Consider the following 17,936-nt stretch of genomic DNA (forward strand, 5'->3'; position numbering starts at 1 on the left):
CCACCATGTTAATCATCTCCTCTTAAGAATAAGGTTCTAGTATGATGTCTCCTTCATCTCCAAAGCAAGACATATTTATGTTTTTATGAAAGGAGATTATCTTCTCCTTAAATGTATAAAGGGTTTCAAAATATTTGACTCATAAAGAATTTAAAAAACTGGATGCCATCATTATTCTTGTTTGTCTAGAGAAAGAATATGGTAAAATGGGATCACTATTATTGTTAGAATCAGAAGTGATATAGTAACTATCAAACATTCCTAATATAACAAGGTTATAATCAATTGTATCATCAAACCAACTTGCATTACTTACATATTTTCTCTATATCTCCACAACTCCCTCACAAGTAGAAGGTTCCATGATTTGTTATTTTCATCTAATTCCCTAAAAATCTCCATTGCCAGAAAATGAGAAGATAAATGTGAAGAAAATAAATAAATACATGAATATGTAGGTTAACGATGATGATGATGGTAGAGTTGAACTTGAAGAAGAAGAAGAAGAAGAAGAGTTCTTAGAGGAATGTAGAGTTCATATGGGGAGAAAAGTGGGAAGAGCGATCTAAATTCGTGCATTTCACGATAATCAACATATGTATGGAAGTGTATATGCTCTAGTACCATGCGGTCAAGATACACTTTGTATGGCTCTGTCGCCTAATTCCTTATGAGTGGGGCGAAAGTAGAAGCACGTGGCATATTTTTCAGTGTAGATCGAAACATATGACCATAAGAATATGCATGGGAAGTGCTAGAGGATCCAAACTTGAAAAATGGTACATATGAATTATTAGTAATCGAGTTGCAAAAGTGCTATGAAAATATGTGCAACCATTAAAAGACACATAAATATTACTGTCAATAGTGTGATGCTACCTGTCATCTGTTTGGTCTTTCACATACAAACTTCAGCTAACATGAAGTACATGTAAACCAAACAAGTGGCCCTCCAATTGTACTTGGATCCTCTCCAAGTCAACGAGGTATTTGAAGTAAATCACATCCACATAAGTGACATTGTCGTCCACAAAATGGATGTGTCAGCCGAGTACACATGCAAGCTCTCAATACACATGCTTTATGTTGCGCAACCTGCTCATCATCACCAGCGGCCTGCTCTGCATCATTCAACTGCTGTGTATACAACCTCTCTAAGAATTAAAATCTAGCATGACCCCCCCGAGTGGCTTCTAACTCATGTATGGCATCCCAATGGGTAGCTCTCAAATAGTCTACCATTATCCCCGTCGCGTTATCTTTGTTTTTCCTACCATGGTCTAACATTGTCTCCGTGATCAGAAGATGCAACATGCATGAGATATCATCTAGTATTGTGATAGACATCTCATTGTGTGGAAGATGATAATATGAAATCTCCAAATGCTATATCTCTATAAACGTGGGTAACATATCTTGGTTAATCGTAACATAAACATTATTGCACAAAGCTCTCCAACCATATAGTTGCATCACATCCTTAAACCACTAATTAACAGGATGCAGAAGACCAGTAATCTTCAAACCATGGTTGATGCGTTTTAAAGCATCACAATCCTTCAGAAAAATAAATCATCGTCAGAAACTTCGAATATTATAGCAAACATGTTCTTCAAAGAATAAACACAAATGAATTTTAACCGTTCATCCCAGACATGTCTAGAAGCATGGTTCAGATATAAAGGTAGCAACGATAAGTCGGATGAGTCTCCTACCTATCCCTCGGGTGCCTAAGTAGGTGACACATGTCTCATACGGGAAGACAAAAGTGAAGATACATGAGCCCTAGAAGTTGACGTCTCCGCATCAATTGGGCTAGAAACTACATATTGATAAGTGCAAATTGTAGCTATTTTTGCATATACTTTTTAGTGCACTTATCGACTCTTTGTTGTTAATTTCGGTTGAATAAACCCAACTTTTGTGTAAATACGTTTAGTTTGTGTATACTTGTATTTTTGATTCATTTATATACTGTTTGATAGTTTTCCATTCATTTTGTAGGTATTGAGGCGTATTTGGAGCATGAGCAATAAAGTATCGAAGACACGGCTTCAAACGCGCGATTTTGAGCAACGAAATCAATTCATCAAAGAATAAGGATCAAAATAAGGATTATAAAAATCATCAATTTTGTTTCCATTTTGTCATTGTTAGATAGAGCATTGAATAATCTTTCCAACGGTTCGAACCAGACGCAAATCGGAGTTACGGTTCTCAAGTTATGGCCAAAACAATGATGTTGCTCTTGGTGTAGTTCGCCCGGCGGAAGACAGGCTCGCCTGGCGAATCTGGCAGGACAGAAGTGCGTTTAAAGGGGAAAAAACATATTTTTTAGGTTATGGTTTTGGGGTATTTGTTCCCAACTCCATCAACCTTCATTTTTTGGTAGAGGGAGGCTTAGAAACATCAAATGGGGTTGCATCTTGATGATCGGAGGTCGAATTTCTCATCGATTGGTGTTGACAAACCAAGAAATATTTGATTCTTCTTCTTCTCTTTTCTTTGTATACTCTATTTTTTTGGGTATGTTTGTATATTTGCTTTGAACATACGTATATGTATTGATCATGGTGTTGTATAATATATTTGCTTTACAAATCATTATTGATGTCTTCCTTAATCTTTTTGCAATTATGTTTGGATTTGGGTTGTTATAGACATATACCTCACAAATATTGATTAGGGATGGATATCTATTAGTTTCTAGATTTTAGAGATAGATTTGGAGCTAACAATCTTTATGGGTGTCGAAGCTTAATGCTTCCGTGTTAGTTGTGTTGGTTGAGAGATCGTCGGCACAAATGATATGGATGCCAGCTGTGTTGTTGAGGTTGACTGAGAGATCGTTATTGAGATGATATAGTAGTTATCTCTACTTTGGGTTAGAAATGACTTAGGGTGTGAGTGATGCTTGATGATTTTGACGGGTATTGTAGGTTGAGTGCAACTGGTCGATATGTTTAAGTTTGTGATAAGTAGATTATATGCATACTTGATAAGTTTCTTCTCTCTAAAGAATGAATCCCTTTTGTGTTAATATTTACTTATCTGTTTTTTATCTTTAACAAATTCAATCCAAACTCATAACTATGGAAATTGTTGAACGGCTGTTCAATGCACTAGTCCCTGTGGTTGTAACGTTACAATGAAGATGTGGGTATCAAACACCATTGATAACCCTAAACGCAAATTCTGGACATGCAGAAATGTACTGGTAAGTTCATTCACCTTTTTTTTTTAATTTTCTTTGTTTTCATTCAGCTTTAATTTGATAGTCGTGTTGCTGTGCGATAAATTTTTTGTAGAATGGTTGTGGTATGTTCATGTGGGATGATGAGCTGGGTGAATTCAATAATACCGAGGTGATTCAATTTAGATGCACTGAAATGACAAAAGATGTGTTGAAAGAGATATTGAAGGACATTGTTACTGACAATTTGGGAGCACACACAAGTTATGAGAAGATTATGAGATTGAAGAAAAAAGTTGCAATGGAGAAGAAGAAGAACCATAACATGATGGTTGCACTTGTTATGTCTTGGATGTTTTTTTTCAGCAGTTTATATGTTTTTGTAATTTAGTTTAGGGAAGTGTATGTTGTTTGTGATTGTAGTACTTTTGTGGTATGTAACAATTTGATCTTGAATGGAATGAGTTCATTGTTTTGGTTCAATTAAATGTCTATTATCATTGGTTTATAAAGATTTGCATACACCATAATATGAAGTAATTATGAGATAAGATAACATTTAAGGCATTATCCAAAAAACCATTACAAATGTTATAGGTTATTACCCTAAATATCATGTAGATCATCACCCAAAATACCATTACAAATGGCTACAACACAAAATAGCAGTACACTAAATACCATAACCCAAAGTACCATTACAAGACCATTACAAGTTAACTTAATGTCAGTTGCTACAAAGACACAAAATAATCAACTTCTGCTCTTTTTGTTCTTCCATTTCTTCAAAGACCTAGTTGACACTCCAAGGCTTGATGATGTCTCTGCAGGGTCTATAATTGTGATTGGTTGCTCAGATGAACCTGGACCAGTAATTGGTTTCTTGAACCAACTTAATTTGACTCTTTCACACCTCCTTATCTTTAATCCATGGTGAGGTTTGATTGTCTTCTTTTTCTTGAGCTGTGGTTGACTCGTGTCTACAATACATGACTGGGTCTGACTCTGCATAAATTCAGAATGCACATCATTTGGCACAGCATCATGAACAACCTCAGGCTCCACATCATTTTGCACAGCATCCTGATCATCATTCTGAACAACCTCAGTCTCCACATTGTTTTGCTCCTCATTTGGCACAACATCATGAACAACCTCAGTCACTTTAGCTTTGACCTTTCTCTGCATCACAGTTACAAACAAACAATAAAATTTAGACATTGAGTGCAACAGAAATCTTTATGAAGATAATATAACATATCTTACCTTTCTTTTGAGTGCAACAGGGTCCTGTGTGGGGCTCTTACATGTCAAAGCATTATGACCAAACTGGTCACATTTTGTACATTTGTATGCAACCCCAGGCCTTCTTTTCCTAGCACCCTCTTCACCACTTTCTCGAATCCTCGCCTTTCTAGGTCTACCAGCTCTTGGTAGGTACAGCCATCAACCAAGTCCAAGCATTGGAATCAATCTTCTTTAGCTCATTCATCTTCTGCATCCAAGCTTGATGGTATGTGGACTTAGCATCTCTCATCATCAAATCCCTTATTAGGGTTCCTCCACCAAACCTTTTCTTGAAATTGGCACATAGGTGTCTGAGGCAAAGCCTATGTTCAATCCTCTCAAACATCTCATCAAAGACAGCTACCAGTCCCTGCTCAGTATAATAATAGCAATTATATTTTAGTACAATAACAGATCTACAGTAAGTGCAATTAGAAATAAGTACAAAAACTTTACCTTTTGTTGATCAGAGATAAAAACAATTCTTTTGTCCTGTCCAATATCCTCCATCAAAAGTTGAATGAACCATCTCCAACTCTCTTTGGTCTCAGTTTCAACCACTCCAAAAGCCAACGGGAAGTATTGATCATTTGGATCCCTTCCAATTGCAATCAGAAGTTGACCACCATACTTGGTTTTCAAGTGACACCCATCAACCCCTATAAGGGCCTACATCCATTGATAAACCCTTTCTTGCAGCCATCAAAACAGAAGTAAAAACATCCAAATCTAGGTTGGATAGATGGGCTTGGTCTCTCAACATTAATTTTCACAGTATTGCCACTATTAACTCTTCTTAATCCAGCTGCATACCTCCATAGAGCAGCAAATTGCATATCAGCATCTCCCTCCATTATTTTTTTTGCCATCAACTTAGCCTTCCATGCCCGAGCAACAGTAATACCAACTGAAATGTTTTGCCTAATATTTTGCATTTTGTCCCTAATTCTTACATTTTCACTAGATTTCATTCTCTTGACCACATGCTTAGCCACCCATCTTGAATTTGCAGATCTGTTGTTTAAAACCCTAGCACATGTGTAGGTGTCTACAAGTGTTTTTATGGCATAAGTATGCTTGTGGCCCACTTTGGAACATAAGACCAAAAAACCACATTTAGCCTTACACTCTACCCTTACCCTATAACTTTCATTTTTCACAAAAGTAATTTCCCTACCATTTAGAACTGACCACTCACATATTGCCTCTTTGAAGTCAACAACTGTATTAAATTCCATACCCCACTTAAACTTGAAGTCCTTATTGAGGTGTTGTTTCCTATATTTCTCATACTTGGGCTTATCCTCATCACAAGACTCATTTGGATCTGATGAATTGAGCTCATCACTAACATATGCATCTTCTTCACATTTCTTATTGGGCCTAGTCAACAATCCAACAACTACCCCCTCTTCCCTTATTGGCAAGGTTACATCAAGCCCCTCAAATCCATCTAAAATGGCAGTGGCTTTGTCGTCCCCACTATCATCCAAACCTTCAACCACTTCATCTCCTAAGTCATCTACATCAGTGACTCCATTAACACAAGCAGGTTCCCCAACATAAAGTTCTATGTTTTCAGCATCATGTTCCAGATATAAGTCTCCATCAGTACCATTTGCACAAAAAATATGAAGCAAAGTCATATGCATCATCATCCCTTCTAATTAGAATATAACCCTCATCTATTTCCAATATCTTCGCCCATACCCTATAGCTCCCTTTCTTGTACCCCCACTTATTCACTAGGTTCTCGACAGTTTCCATGGTCCATGTTTCTATGTGTAACCCAGAAATAGTATAATCTACCCCCTCTATAGATTGTCTCATCTCTGTTTACCCTAATAAACTCACCCCATGGTGAAAAGTAACGTTGAAATGTTGCATATCCTGCGTTTAAACATTCAAATCGAAATAAAAACTCTAACAGAGAAGAAACACAAAATGAGCGGAAGAAAATATTAACAACACTAACCTCAGACATTGCGTCGTCGTACACTTTTTCAAGAGCACCGTCGTCCACTGATTTCTACGCCGCCGTCGTCACTGTAGTCGTTGAAATGTTGCATATCCTGCGTTTAAACATTCAAATCGAAATAAAAACTCTAACAGAGAAGAAACACAAAATGAGCGGAAGAAAATATTAACAACACTAACCTCAGACATTGCGTCGTCGTACACTTTTTCAAGAGCACCGTCGTCCACTGATTTCTACGCCGCCGTCGTCACTGTAGTCGTTGCTAACTTGAGAATGTCTGAAAAACTAAACTAACCCTAATTTTTACAAGGGGGTAAAACCAATTGAGTTTAACCTATCACACCAACGTGTCATGGATATTTTACCAACAGTGCCACGTCTGTAACATCTTAATGCCACATGGTCATTTTAATTTAAATGTAATAAATCTGATTTAACAAGTGGCATTGAGGGGTGTTTTGTCGTGGAATCTTTGCAAGTTAAGGGGGTAATGAAAAAAAAACTTTACTAGGGGCTAAAATAAAAACTCACTAACATTACAGGGAGTTTGTATATTTAACCCAAAAAAAATTTTAGGTTGCTTTATTAAGATTAAATTATTATTATATTTGTTCAAATGATTCAAAACAGTGATTTTTATTTAGCGAATAAAACAAAAAGCTACAAGCAATAGGAACCCTGTATAGGAAGCAACAAGTTGCAACGTAAAAACCCGGACAACACCGGCCGCGTACGTAAGTAGCCACAAACAACAACACCTCCCTCTCTTTTTTCAATTTAACATCATCGCAATCTTTTAATCTCTGTGTTCGTGTTTTCCTTTTCTACACTTTCAATGGAAGAGAATATAACATTAGGGTTACCCAACAAAATCAAACTAGTCCATTGCTCCCGATGCAATTTCTACTTACACCTCCCTAAAACCTGGCTCAAACTACAGCCACAATCAACATCGCTTCTATCTTTTTGCGTGTATAACTTAAAAACCAATATCAATTCCAATAACCTGAGGTTTCCCGGTGCTAAATTCATTCCATCTGAATCCAATTCAAACAGTATCAAAACTATGTTTTATGTTCAAAAAGAGGTTCTCAATGGACAAACTCTTCAACAATCTTATGTTGTTGACTTTGTTCTAGACAACCGCATCTGTGAGCCATGTACTAGGGTTCAGGCTAATCCTAATCAATGGTTTTATGGTGTGAAATTACGACAACATGGTTCTCATGCGCGTAGTAGTTTATTGCATTTGGAACATGTTATTTCCAAGCATGGTGTTGCTGCTAATGCCCTGAGAATCCAGAAGATGAAACACATTACTGATTTTGCTTTCGCTAAAGAAGTTTGTGCTAGGAAGCTAGTTGATTTTATCAAGAGACAAGTTCCGGTGTGGGTTTGTGAGGGTAAGGGACTTGTTTCTCAATCTCATGATAAGAAGAGTAGTAATTACTGTTTAGGATACACTTTTTTCCTTCAAGTTTGTTCCATTTGTTGTGAGGATTTGATTTTTCTGCCTCCTTATGTTGCTTCGAGTTTGGGAAATATCGGTCCTATTGTGATTTGTACTAAGGTTAGCAATGTCATTACTTTGTTTGATCCGTTGACCTCGATGCAGTGTTGCTTAGATAGTGATGTGTATTGGAGGGCACCCTTCAAGTCTTTGCTCACTAGGAAAGAGTTAGTGGAATATGTTGTGCTCGATGTTAAGGAGGTTTGTTCAGAAGTTACAATTGATGGTAAGAAATTCGGTTTAGCTAATGCTGAGGTTGCTCGTGTGAAAGATTTGGGAAAGAATGACACGAGGTTTAGTATCAAGACTCATCTAGGTTATCTCTTGAAAACTGGTGAACGTGCTCTTGGTTATGACTTGTGTGAGGCTAATTGTAGTGATAGTGATATTGAATTGAAGGAGCGCATAGGAGATGGAGTGATTTTAATCAAGAGATCTGAAGAGAAACTTTGCCAGAAGAGACGTGCAGAGCATCGGCCGTACTTAAAAGATTTAGAAGAAATCACTAATGAGGTGCACGGCATGTCACTAGGCGGCGAAGAACCAACTCTGGAAGAGAAGCTGGGTGATCTTAATCTGAGTGGTGAGGACTATAAGGAGAAGAAGAAGGCGAGGAGGACGGCATGATGGAATAGACAACAGTCATTCCTATCCTGATATAGAAATTTAGGCAATCTTGCTTTTGTATATGTCTAAGCAGTTTTTTTCCATTTAGGTTAGTTTAATTTGTGTTTTCTGTGATGTTTCTGAACTGATCGTAGTGTCGATTTAAGTTTTTGTGTTTTACATACTCGTTACTGTATAGAATATTGATCTTGTTGGTTTTGAGACTATTCTCTTCTCTTGGTTGGTTTCAAACCTAATCTTCATAATGATAAGGATTACAAGAAAAGCATACATCAGATTCCTTATTTTCTCTACATGGTCCCTCCATACAAAAAAATCACCTATTCCAGTAATCTAATATATTAATTTTGCATGTTTCAACTTTTGTTAGTTTGATAGTTGTTGGTTTTTGAAACTAAGATTTCCATCTTCAACACTTGTTTTTTCATCATCTCATCTTCAATCATCGTTCTTTTACTTTTTCAACTTTTTTTTTTTTTTCTGATTAGCTAGAAATTTTAGATTTTGATAAAGATATACAACAGTTGATAAAGAATCACAAGGTGAAATTTCATTATCTTAAAACATTTTTACATTCATTATTTTGTTCTCCATAAGGATTGTTGTTATATTTTTATTCTTCAACTTTTTTCATTTTTAAACATATTTTTACCTATTCTTCTATTTCATGCAAAAAAAATTAAACATATGTATAAATATTTGGTGTGAAGAAAATAAATTTGGGTAGAAATTTTGGAAAAATTTAAAGGGATTCGATGTTGCAAATATACAATAGTTTATTTGTGAAGAAATAATTTTTTATCATGAAAGGGAAGTGGGGTTTTAAATAAAGATTAAGAAAATTTGAAGATAATTTTTTTTTAGCCAAAGATAATAATAATGTTAGAGCCTACACATGTCTATAACTTAACCTATTTAAAGTTAGGGTAATGCTAACGAGTGCCCCAGAGGCACTGGTTAAGAGATTAAAAAGGTAAGTCGAACATTGTTTAATAAAGTAAAAAGATAAAATTTTTACCTAAAATATATGTAATCAATGCATGAAAACATAGATAATTGACTTTTTTAAAGAATATTGTGTATATTCAATGCATTGAATATACATATTTTCTTTATTAGGAATGCTTAACCAGTGTCCCTGGGGCACTCGTTAGCATGACCCTTAAAGTTATGTCAGACCAAACTTATTTAATAAAAAGGTCAGATTTAGGTTTTTCTTAAAAACATATTTAATTAAATAGGCAAGGTCAGACTTATTTAATAAAAATGTCACTCTTAGGTTTTTTTTTAAAATCCTATTTAATTAAATAGTTCAGACTTAAGCTATTAAAAAAGCCTATGACTATGGAACCTTATAGATCGGCCTATATTTTCATATATATTAAAAATAGTCTAAATAGGTTGACCTATATATGCATATATATATTAGAATAAAATGTTAAATAGGCTGGCTTATATATGTATATATAGATCGACTTATAAGACTTCATAAGACTTCTTAAGTAACTTGAAATAATTAAAAACCTTAATGAGAAATAGGTTTTTAAATAGGCTTTCAGGCCAGACCAAACTTTAAAAAAGTCAGACCAGACCAAAAAAAAATCTATACTAGGTCATAGCCAAGGCTCAGGCCTTGTAAATTTATTGTAGGTCAGACTCAGGCCTTCTAAAACTTAGCCTATCCTAACCTATTTCCACCCATACCTCCATAAATTAAAGGACCCTTTTGAATATTTTCTTTGTTATTTTTTTATAATACTCTATTAATTATTTTTCTTAATTATAATCTTTTCTATGATATTAATAAATACTTTTGTATAAAAATATTAATTATATCTCTATCATAATGATAAATTTATAAATAATTAATAAATTTAATATTTTAATCCGTTTTTCTAATTCACATAATTTACTTTAAAAATTTCTTCGAAACTTTGGAGACGAATGGAAGAGAAGGCTTTGAGTAAGATTTGTAAAATAGAACAAAAAATATTTAATATTTTTTTAAATTGTACTTTTATATAGAATAATAAATACATGTTTATTGTTATCATATTTTTAAATTTCAAAATATTATAACAATATAAAATATATTTAAAGAATTTATACAAATTAAACACTTTTACAATACAAATTTAATTTTTTTTTCAAATTAACAAAATTATGTTTTATGGAGCATGAAGGTCATTCTTAGAGGCTTTGAGCTTATGTCAAGTTTGAAAGTCAATTTCTTTAAGATTAACATTTTCGGAATCAATATTTGTTATAGGTGTTTATTTGCAGCTTCATCTTTTTTCTCTGGTGGTATTAGTTCTCTGCCTTTTACATTTTTTAGGGTTATGGTGGGATATAGTCTTAGAAAGGTGGCCCTGTGGAATGACGTGGTCAGGAACGTGAGGAATCAGCTTTCTAAATGCAGAAGGAGGTTTCTTTCCATAGAGGAATAGTGGTTTTGATTGATTCAGTACTTAGTTCCATTCATGTGTATACTTTATCGTTCTATAAAGCCCCGAAGCAGGTGATACGAGAAATCAGGAGAATCCAAAGTAGGTTCCTGTAAAGAGGGATTGAGAGCAAAATGTGTATCCATTGGGTAAAAGTTGGAGTACGATTTGCAAATAGAAGAAATGAGGGGGTCTAGGCATCAGAGATGTTGATAGCATGAATAAATCTCTGTTGATAAAGTGGAAGTGGAGGATCCTAACGGAGGAGAATTCCCTATGGAAAGCCTTGTTGAGTTATAGGTATATTATCACAGAGGCCAAGATGTTTGTGGGTGATAAAAGGGTGTTAGAAAAAGGAGACTCAATTTGATGGAGAGACTTAATTTTGGTGGATTTCTCTGTAGGCTCCAAAGGTTCTTTTTGGTCTGACTTGGTTTTGAGCAGGGTCCAAAATGGGAGTTCATCCTCTTTTTGGTTTAGCAAATGGCTTGGAAATCAATCCTTGATGGAGGCGTTTCCTGAGCTTTTTGCGAAAGTAGTGTCCCCGTTCTTGAGTGTGGGAGGAGGATATTTGAAGCTAGAATTTCAATTCCTTGATGCTGGCTTTGGATGGCAGTGATAGTGTTTTAGTGGCAAAATTTTGTGAATTGCTGTCCGCTTTTGTTTTGGTGCAGGAGGAGCCGGATGCTTTCGTGTGGACTAAGGAAGTGAAGGAAGAGTTCATGATAAAGTCTTAGGCTTTAGCTCTTTATAATAAGGGAGATAAGGAGACAATTCCACAAGAGGTGAGTGAAGCTCTTATTTTTCTTTGGAGTTTGAACGCACCATTAAATGTTAAGTTGTTTAGATGGAGATTTTTGTTGGAGAGGCTACCAACTAGAGATCTTTTAGTGAGAAGAGGTATAGTTGTGGAAGATCGGGAGAAGTGTTGCGCGTTCTGTTTTATGGAAGACGAATCTATACTTTATTTGTTTGATTGTTGCACAATGACTAGAAGAATTTAGGATAAGGTTGGTCGTTGGCTTGGGGGTTTCGTGGCTCTCACCAATGAGGAATCAAGGATAAAGATGAAAGGTTGACAATTGGGCTGGTTTGATTGGCGGTTATGTGGAATTTATGGTTGATGAGGAATGCTATTATGTTCAACAAAAAAGTCTTTTGTTTCAATGATTGTATGTCGGCTATTATTTTTGTTTCTTAGAAGTGGTTTAGGTCTATTAATAATTCCTTTGTATCTTGTAAATTATAATTTCCATATTACGAATACCTAGCCTTTATACTGTTTAAAGAGGTGAGGGTAGTGTTCTTTGGCGGCTCCAGATCGGAGTACTTCTTGTAATCGATTTTGAGGTTTTTTAATGACATCATTACTAATTGAAAAGAAAACAATTTCACGCTATTTTTTTTTCAAGTGCTCTCATTTCTTCTCTTTCAAACTCTTAATTAAATAAAGTTTAAAATTTGTATGTTTAGAGACAAAAATAAAAATAGTATATCAATAATATTTAAATATTAATCTTTGAATCTGGTAAATTCCCACGATAAATTTGAAAAGTCAATTTGAAACACAATCATGTAAAGTTGGAAAAAAATAGCATATCACTAATAATGAAACAGAAACGATATCAACGATAGTTAAATATATTTAACAAATTTGATTTATGGCATTAAGAATTTATTTCAACGATAGTTAAATATATTTAATTTTCTTAATTTCACATAAAATAGTTAATACAATTACTAATTTATTTTTAATTAGTTTATCATCTATTAATAATATTAAATTTAAGTAATTAATGTATGTAAATAAATCTATCGAAACTTATCTATATTTGAGATAAAAAAATTAAGAAAATTTTTTCTTATAAATAAAATAAGATTGGAGTAAGCTGCAAGCAACAGAAACCCTAGAAAAGCCTCAACAAGTAGTGAGCGACAACACCTTCTTTGCTTTAACTGTATTTTCCTTTTCTATACTTTTCGATTTCAAAAAGATCAACAACACCTTTTTCTTATCAATGGAAAAAACCGATGTTAAATGTTTACGATCCAAAAACGATATCACAGTAGGGTTACGCAAGAAACTCTATCTCCTACATTGCCCACAATGCAAAACTTACTCAGAACCCCTTAAATCATGGATTCAATCAAACCAGCTTCTAGATTTGTGTTTAAAATTACTAGAAAAGAATTTGAGTTTTACAAATGTGAGATTGGTTCGTTCTCAAACAATTCCATCTCAACCCAATTCAAAGATTATCAAAATTAGGGTTACTGTTCAGAAAGAGGTTATCACTGGAGAAACTCTTCAACAATCTTATCTTGTTGAGTTTGTTCAACACAACCGAGTTTGTGAATCTTGTACTAGTCCTCAGCCAGATCCTGATCAATGGAATTCTGTTGTGGAATTAAGACAAGATGGATGTGCCATGCATAGTTTCTTTAGTTTGAAACATGCTATTTTGAAGCATGGTGTTGCTGCTAATGCTGTGAGAATCAATGAGATGAAACACGGTCTTGATTACTTTTTCGCCAACAGAATTCATGTTAACAAGCTTCTTGATTTTATCAAGGGACGACTTCCTGTGAGGGTTTCTGAGAGTAAGGAGCTTGTTTCTCATGATACAAATGATTATAAATACACTTTTTCTGTTGAAGTTTGTCCGATTTGTCGCCAGGATTTGATTTTTCTGCCTCCTAACGTTGCTTCGAGTTTGGGGAATATAGGTCCTATTGTTATTTGTACTATGGTTACCAATGTTATTACTTTGTTTGATCCTTTAACCTTGACGCAGTGTTGCTTAGATGGTGATATGTATTGGAGGGCACCCTTCAAGTCTTTGCTCACAAGGGAAGAGTTAGTGGAATATCTTGTGCTCGACGTTAAGGAGGTTTGTTCAAAGGTTAATGGTAAGAAATTCGGTTTGGCTAATGCTGAGGTTGCTCGCGTGGATGATTTGGGAAAAAATGACACTAGATTTAGTATCAAGACTCATCTGGGCTATCTCTTGGAAGCAGGTGACTATGCTCTTGGTTATGACTCGTGTGAGGCTAATTGTAGTGGTAGTAGTGAGATTGGATTGAAGGAGCACATAGGAGATGGTGTGATTCTAATGAGGAAGACATATGGAGGGAAACACCTGATGAAGAGACGTGTAGAGCATCTGTTGTACTTAAAAGATTTAGAAGAAATCACTAATGAGGTGCTCGGCATATCACTAGGTGGTGAAGAGCCGCCTTTGGAGGAGAAGATGGGTGATCTTAATCTATGTGGTGAGGAATGTAAGGAGAAGAAGAAGGCCAAGAGGATGGCATGATCGAATAAACAAAAGTAAATTCTATCATAATATCCAAAACCAGAAGTTGTTTTTTCTGTTAACTTATGTTACATCAGTAATAATTTTAAGTGAAAATGAACTTAATAGAGTTGTGTAATTGTGGCATCTTAATTACTACTACTTCTGAGTTATCACAATTTCACTTTGTACTCCTAATTTTTCCTATGGCAAGACACAGACAACAAGTTATCTATCCTATGTCAAGATTGACATTGTATTCTAATTGTTGGTGGATCTCATCTATCTCTCCCTTAGAGGCTTTTGCAATCAACTTTAACACCGGTGATGTGAAAGAAAATATTGTGTTGTACAACCATGTAGATTGTTGGCAGTGTTTGTTTTCCAGTGAATCTTGGGATAAACATTATGCATAGATTTGTTAGTTCTTTGGTGGTACCACATGTAAATGCTCCACGTATTTGACATTCAATGAGTGGATTGTCAATATCATGTTAGCTTGTAATCAAATTGTTGATGATTGTTATGTTTGACATTTAGTAGTAACTTTGATGCATTTGTCAATGTAAATGTAATTTCCTTCTAATATTTGAAACTGTTAAATTAATTTACCTTTAACCACGGTTTAAAAAAACGGTCGCGTCGCGTAAAGGTTTTTGCGATTTCGGTCTGTACAGGTGTGATTACGGTCGTCGCGGCATGAACTAACTATAATTTGTTCTTTAATATATAAAACGGTGATAACGTATCGGTATCGGAACTTGCAGATATGAACATGTGAATATTTTCAAAGTTCTCAAATATATAACCTAACAGAAAGAAAGAAAACACAGTAGTTTAATTTAATCCTAATAGACATTCACCAACTCATGATAGTTTTGGCTTCTGCTCATAATTGAGGTTTCAAGAAAAAATGAAAATTAAAAAACCTAAACAAAGAGAAAAAAAAACTGCTTAGACATATAGCCAAGCAAGACTCACTAAATTTCTATATCGGGATAGCAATTAGTTTTGTTTATTCGATTATGCCATCCTCCTCGCCTTCTTCTTCTCCTTCTCTTCCTCACCACTTAGATTAAGATTAGCCAACTCTTCCTCCAAAGACGGCTCTTCACTGCCTAGTGATATGCCGAACACCTCATTAGTGATTTCTTCTAGATCTTTTAAGTACGACTTATGTTCCCCGACTCTATCAATTGATCGTTTCACTCCACATCTCTTCAGCATCAAAATCACACCACCTTCTATGTGGTCCTTCAATTCAATCTCACTATCACTACAATTAGCCTCCCACAAGTCATAACCAAGAGCATGGTCACCAGTTTTCAAAAGATGGCCCATATAAGTTTTGATATTAAATCTCATGTCATTCTTTCCCAAATCTTTCACACGAGCAATCTCAACATTAGTTAAATAATATTTCTTACCATCAACATTAACCTTTGAACAAACCTCCTTAACATCGAGCACAACATATTCCACTAACTCATTCATGGTGAGCAAAGACTTAAAGGGTGCCCTCCAATACATATCACCGTCCAAGCAACACCACTCCGACTTCAACTGATCAAACAAAACAATATTATTGGTAACCTTGGTGCAAATCACAATAGGACCGATATTTCCCAAACTCGAAGCAACTTTAGGAGGCAGAAAAATCAAATCCTGGCTATAAATAGGACAAAGGTCAGCAGAAAAAGTGTATTTATAATCATTTGTATCATGAGAAACAAGTTCCTTAGTCTCAGAAATCCCCACAGGAAGTCTTCCCTTGAGAAAATCAAGAAGCTTGTCAGCATGAATTCTATCAGGGAAAAAGTAATCAGTCCCGTGTTTCGTCATGTTGATTCTCACAGCATTAGCAGCAACACCATGCTTCAAAATAGCACGTTTCAAACGAATGAAACTGCGCATACGATATCCATGATGTCTTAATTGCACAACGGAATTCCGCTGATCAGGTTTGAAGGGTTCTGATTCTGAGTAATGTATGAGAAAGAGTTCCTTGCTTAACCTTAATGTGATATCTCTTCTTGGATCGGCCATTGATGAAAAGAAAAAGGTGTAGAAAAGGAAAGATTGAGAAGATTGAGAAAGCCAAGGAAGTGTTGGTGCTACTTATTTATTGAGGCTTCTTTAGGGTTTCGATTGCTTGCAGCTTAATCCAATCTTATTTATAAGTACAAATCTTTTAAAAAAAAGTACCTTAGATATCAATAGATTTATTTAACAGCATTAATTATTTAATATTATTAATAGATGATAAATTAACTAAATGTTAATTAGAAATTGTGTTAATTATTTTAGATAAAATTAAGAAAATTTAGTATATTTAATTATTATTATTAATAACCAGAAAAATTGTCTTATTTACTTATAACTGAACGTTTGCCTCTGCAATGCACGGGTAAATTTTGCTAAATTATTAGAGAAAATGGGTGATGCACTGACAGTGTAAAAAGTTTTACACTGTCAACCAATCACAACCATGAATCAGGATAAATCAAACTGTAATTTTTAAAAAATTTATATGACATGGCAAAATGATTTGTTTCTATTGGATGATGGTGTAAAACTTTTTTACACTGTCAGTGCACTACCTTTAACCTCAAATTATTATTGATAAGTGATCGTACCTGATCAGAAGAATCGTCGTAGGCTGCTCGGACTGGATCTTCTGGAAGGAGAAAAAGGGGGGGTGTACCTGCAAGGTACTCCAATGCCAAAGTAAGTTGACGAGCAAAGGAGCGCAAGTACTAGCTAAGAGTAAGTAAGAATTGAATACCTGACCCTCTAGTTAAAGAGGGTATATATAGCCCCCAGCGCTGGGCCATGATCTCGCTATTGGGTTGGATTCCCAAGCCCAACTAGGAGACTGCCAGGTTTCCTGAGCGGAAATATCGGAGGTGCGTGTATGCCCTCTGTCCTGGTTAACCGCTCCGAAGTTTCAGGGAGACGCGGTCTTTCAGGAGCCACGTGGAATCCGAGTTGTTCGGAGGGTTGAATATGAAGGAACCCTGCGCGGAGCAGAGTCCTCGGCAACGAAGGTGTTCGCGGGGTCGTCAGTGCCGAGCATGTTGGTGTCACATGCTCGGGGATATAGGGCAGCCGAGCATGTCTAAGGTGGGCATCCTATCTGCGTAGGAGGGCCGCAGAGGGACGTGGGCCTCTGAGGTTTATTGGGCCGAAAATCATAGTGGGCCTAACCTTGGCCCAGTCCAGAACAGGAGCCCCCCAAGTCGGAGTCTTCTGGTCAAGAAGCTGTGACTTTACCTGATGCTCGGGCCGGGGAGATGCTCGATGAGATGGCTCCTCGTCGGCCAGATATGCTCGGAGGAACAGCCTGTGGAGGGACGAAACGTCGCGCGTGGGTGACACACGCTGACGTGGCACAAGTAATAATGGCCTAGGGTCTAGGAGACGGCGCTTGTCAGGAGAAGCGACGCTTCGCCTTCCGAGCCCTTTTCCTATAAAAGGGGGCGAATTCTCTCATTTGGAAGTTTCACTCTCTCTGTTTTCTTGCTCGGCATCAGACAGGCGTTCCTCGGAAGATACTCTTCCAGATTGTTCACCGTACCGTTCGTCTACCGAGAAGCTCATC

The 17,936-nt window shown here is 35.9% G+C and overlaps 3 protein-coding genes across 3 annotated transcripts; 2 read left to right on the forward strand and 1 right to left on the reverse strand.

The window, feature by feature from the left end:
• Positions 1 to 7,293: 7,293 nt before the first annotated feature.
• On the forward strand, positions 7,294 to 8,595 carry LOC131619690 (uncharacterized). Its single transcript, XM_058890761.1, has one exon. The coding sequence runs from the start codon at positions 7,294 to 7,296 to the stop codon at positions 8,593 to 8,595; it is 1,302 nt and encodes a 433-aa protein (XP_058746744.1).
• A 4,462-nt stretch (positions 8,596 to 13,057) lies between these two features.
• Positions 13,058 to 14,356, forward strand: LOC131619691 (uncharacterized). The gene has a single exon (XM_058890762.1). It carries the CDS (start codon positions 13,058 to 13,060, stop codon positions 14,354 to 14,356), a length of 1,299 nt encoding a protein of 432 aa, XP_058746745.1.
• Positions 14,357 to 15,358: 1,002 nt separating this feature from the next.
• On the reverse strand, positions 15,359 to 16,381 carry LOC131619692 (uncharacterized). Its single transcript, XM_058890763.1, has one exon. The coding sequence runs from the start codon at positions 16,379 to 16,381 to the stop codon at positions 15,359 to 15,361; it is 1,023 nt and encodes a 340-aa protein (XP_058746746.1).
• Positions 16,382 to 17,936: the final 1,555 nt, after the last annotated feature.

The sequence above is a fragment of the Vicia villosa genome, linkage group LG7 (genome assembly GCF_029867415.1).
Source record: "Vicia villosa cultivar HV-30 ecotype Madison, WI linkage group LG7, Vvil1.0, whole genome shotgun sequence".
Taxonomy (NCBI): domain Eukaryota; kingdom Viridiplantae; phylum Streptophyta; class Magnoliopsida; order Fabales; family Fabaceae; genus Vicia; species Vicia villosa.

Coding starts and splice junctions, on each gene's coding strand:
- LOC131619690 (XM_058890761.1), top strand. CDS start 7,294: ATGGAAGAGAATATAACATTAGGGTTACCCAACAAAATCAAACTAGTC.
- LOC131619692 (XM_058890763.1), bottom strand. CDS start 16,381: ATGGCCGATCCAAGAAGAGATATCACATTAAGGTTAAGCAAGGAACTC.
- LOC131619691 (XM_058890762.1), top strand. CDS start 13,058: ATGGAAAAAACCGATGTTAAATGTTTACGATCCAAAAACGATATCACA.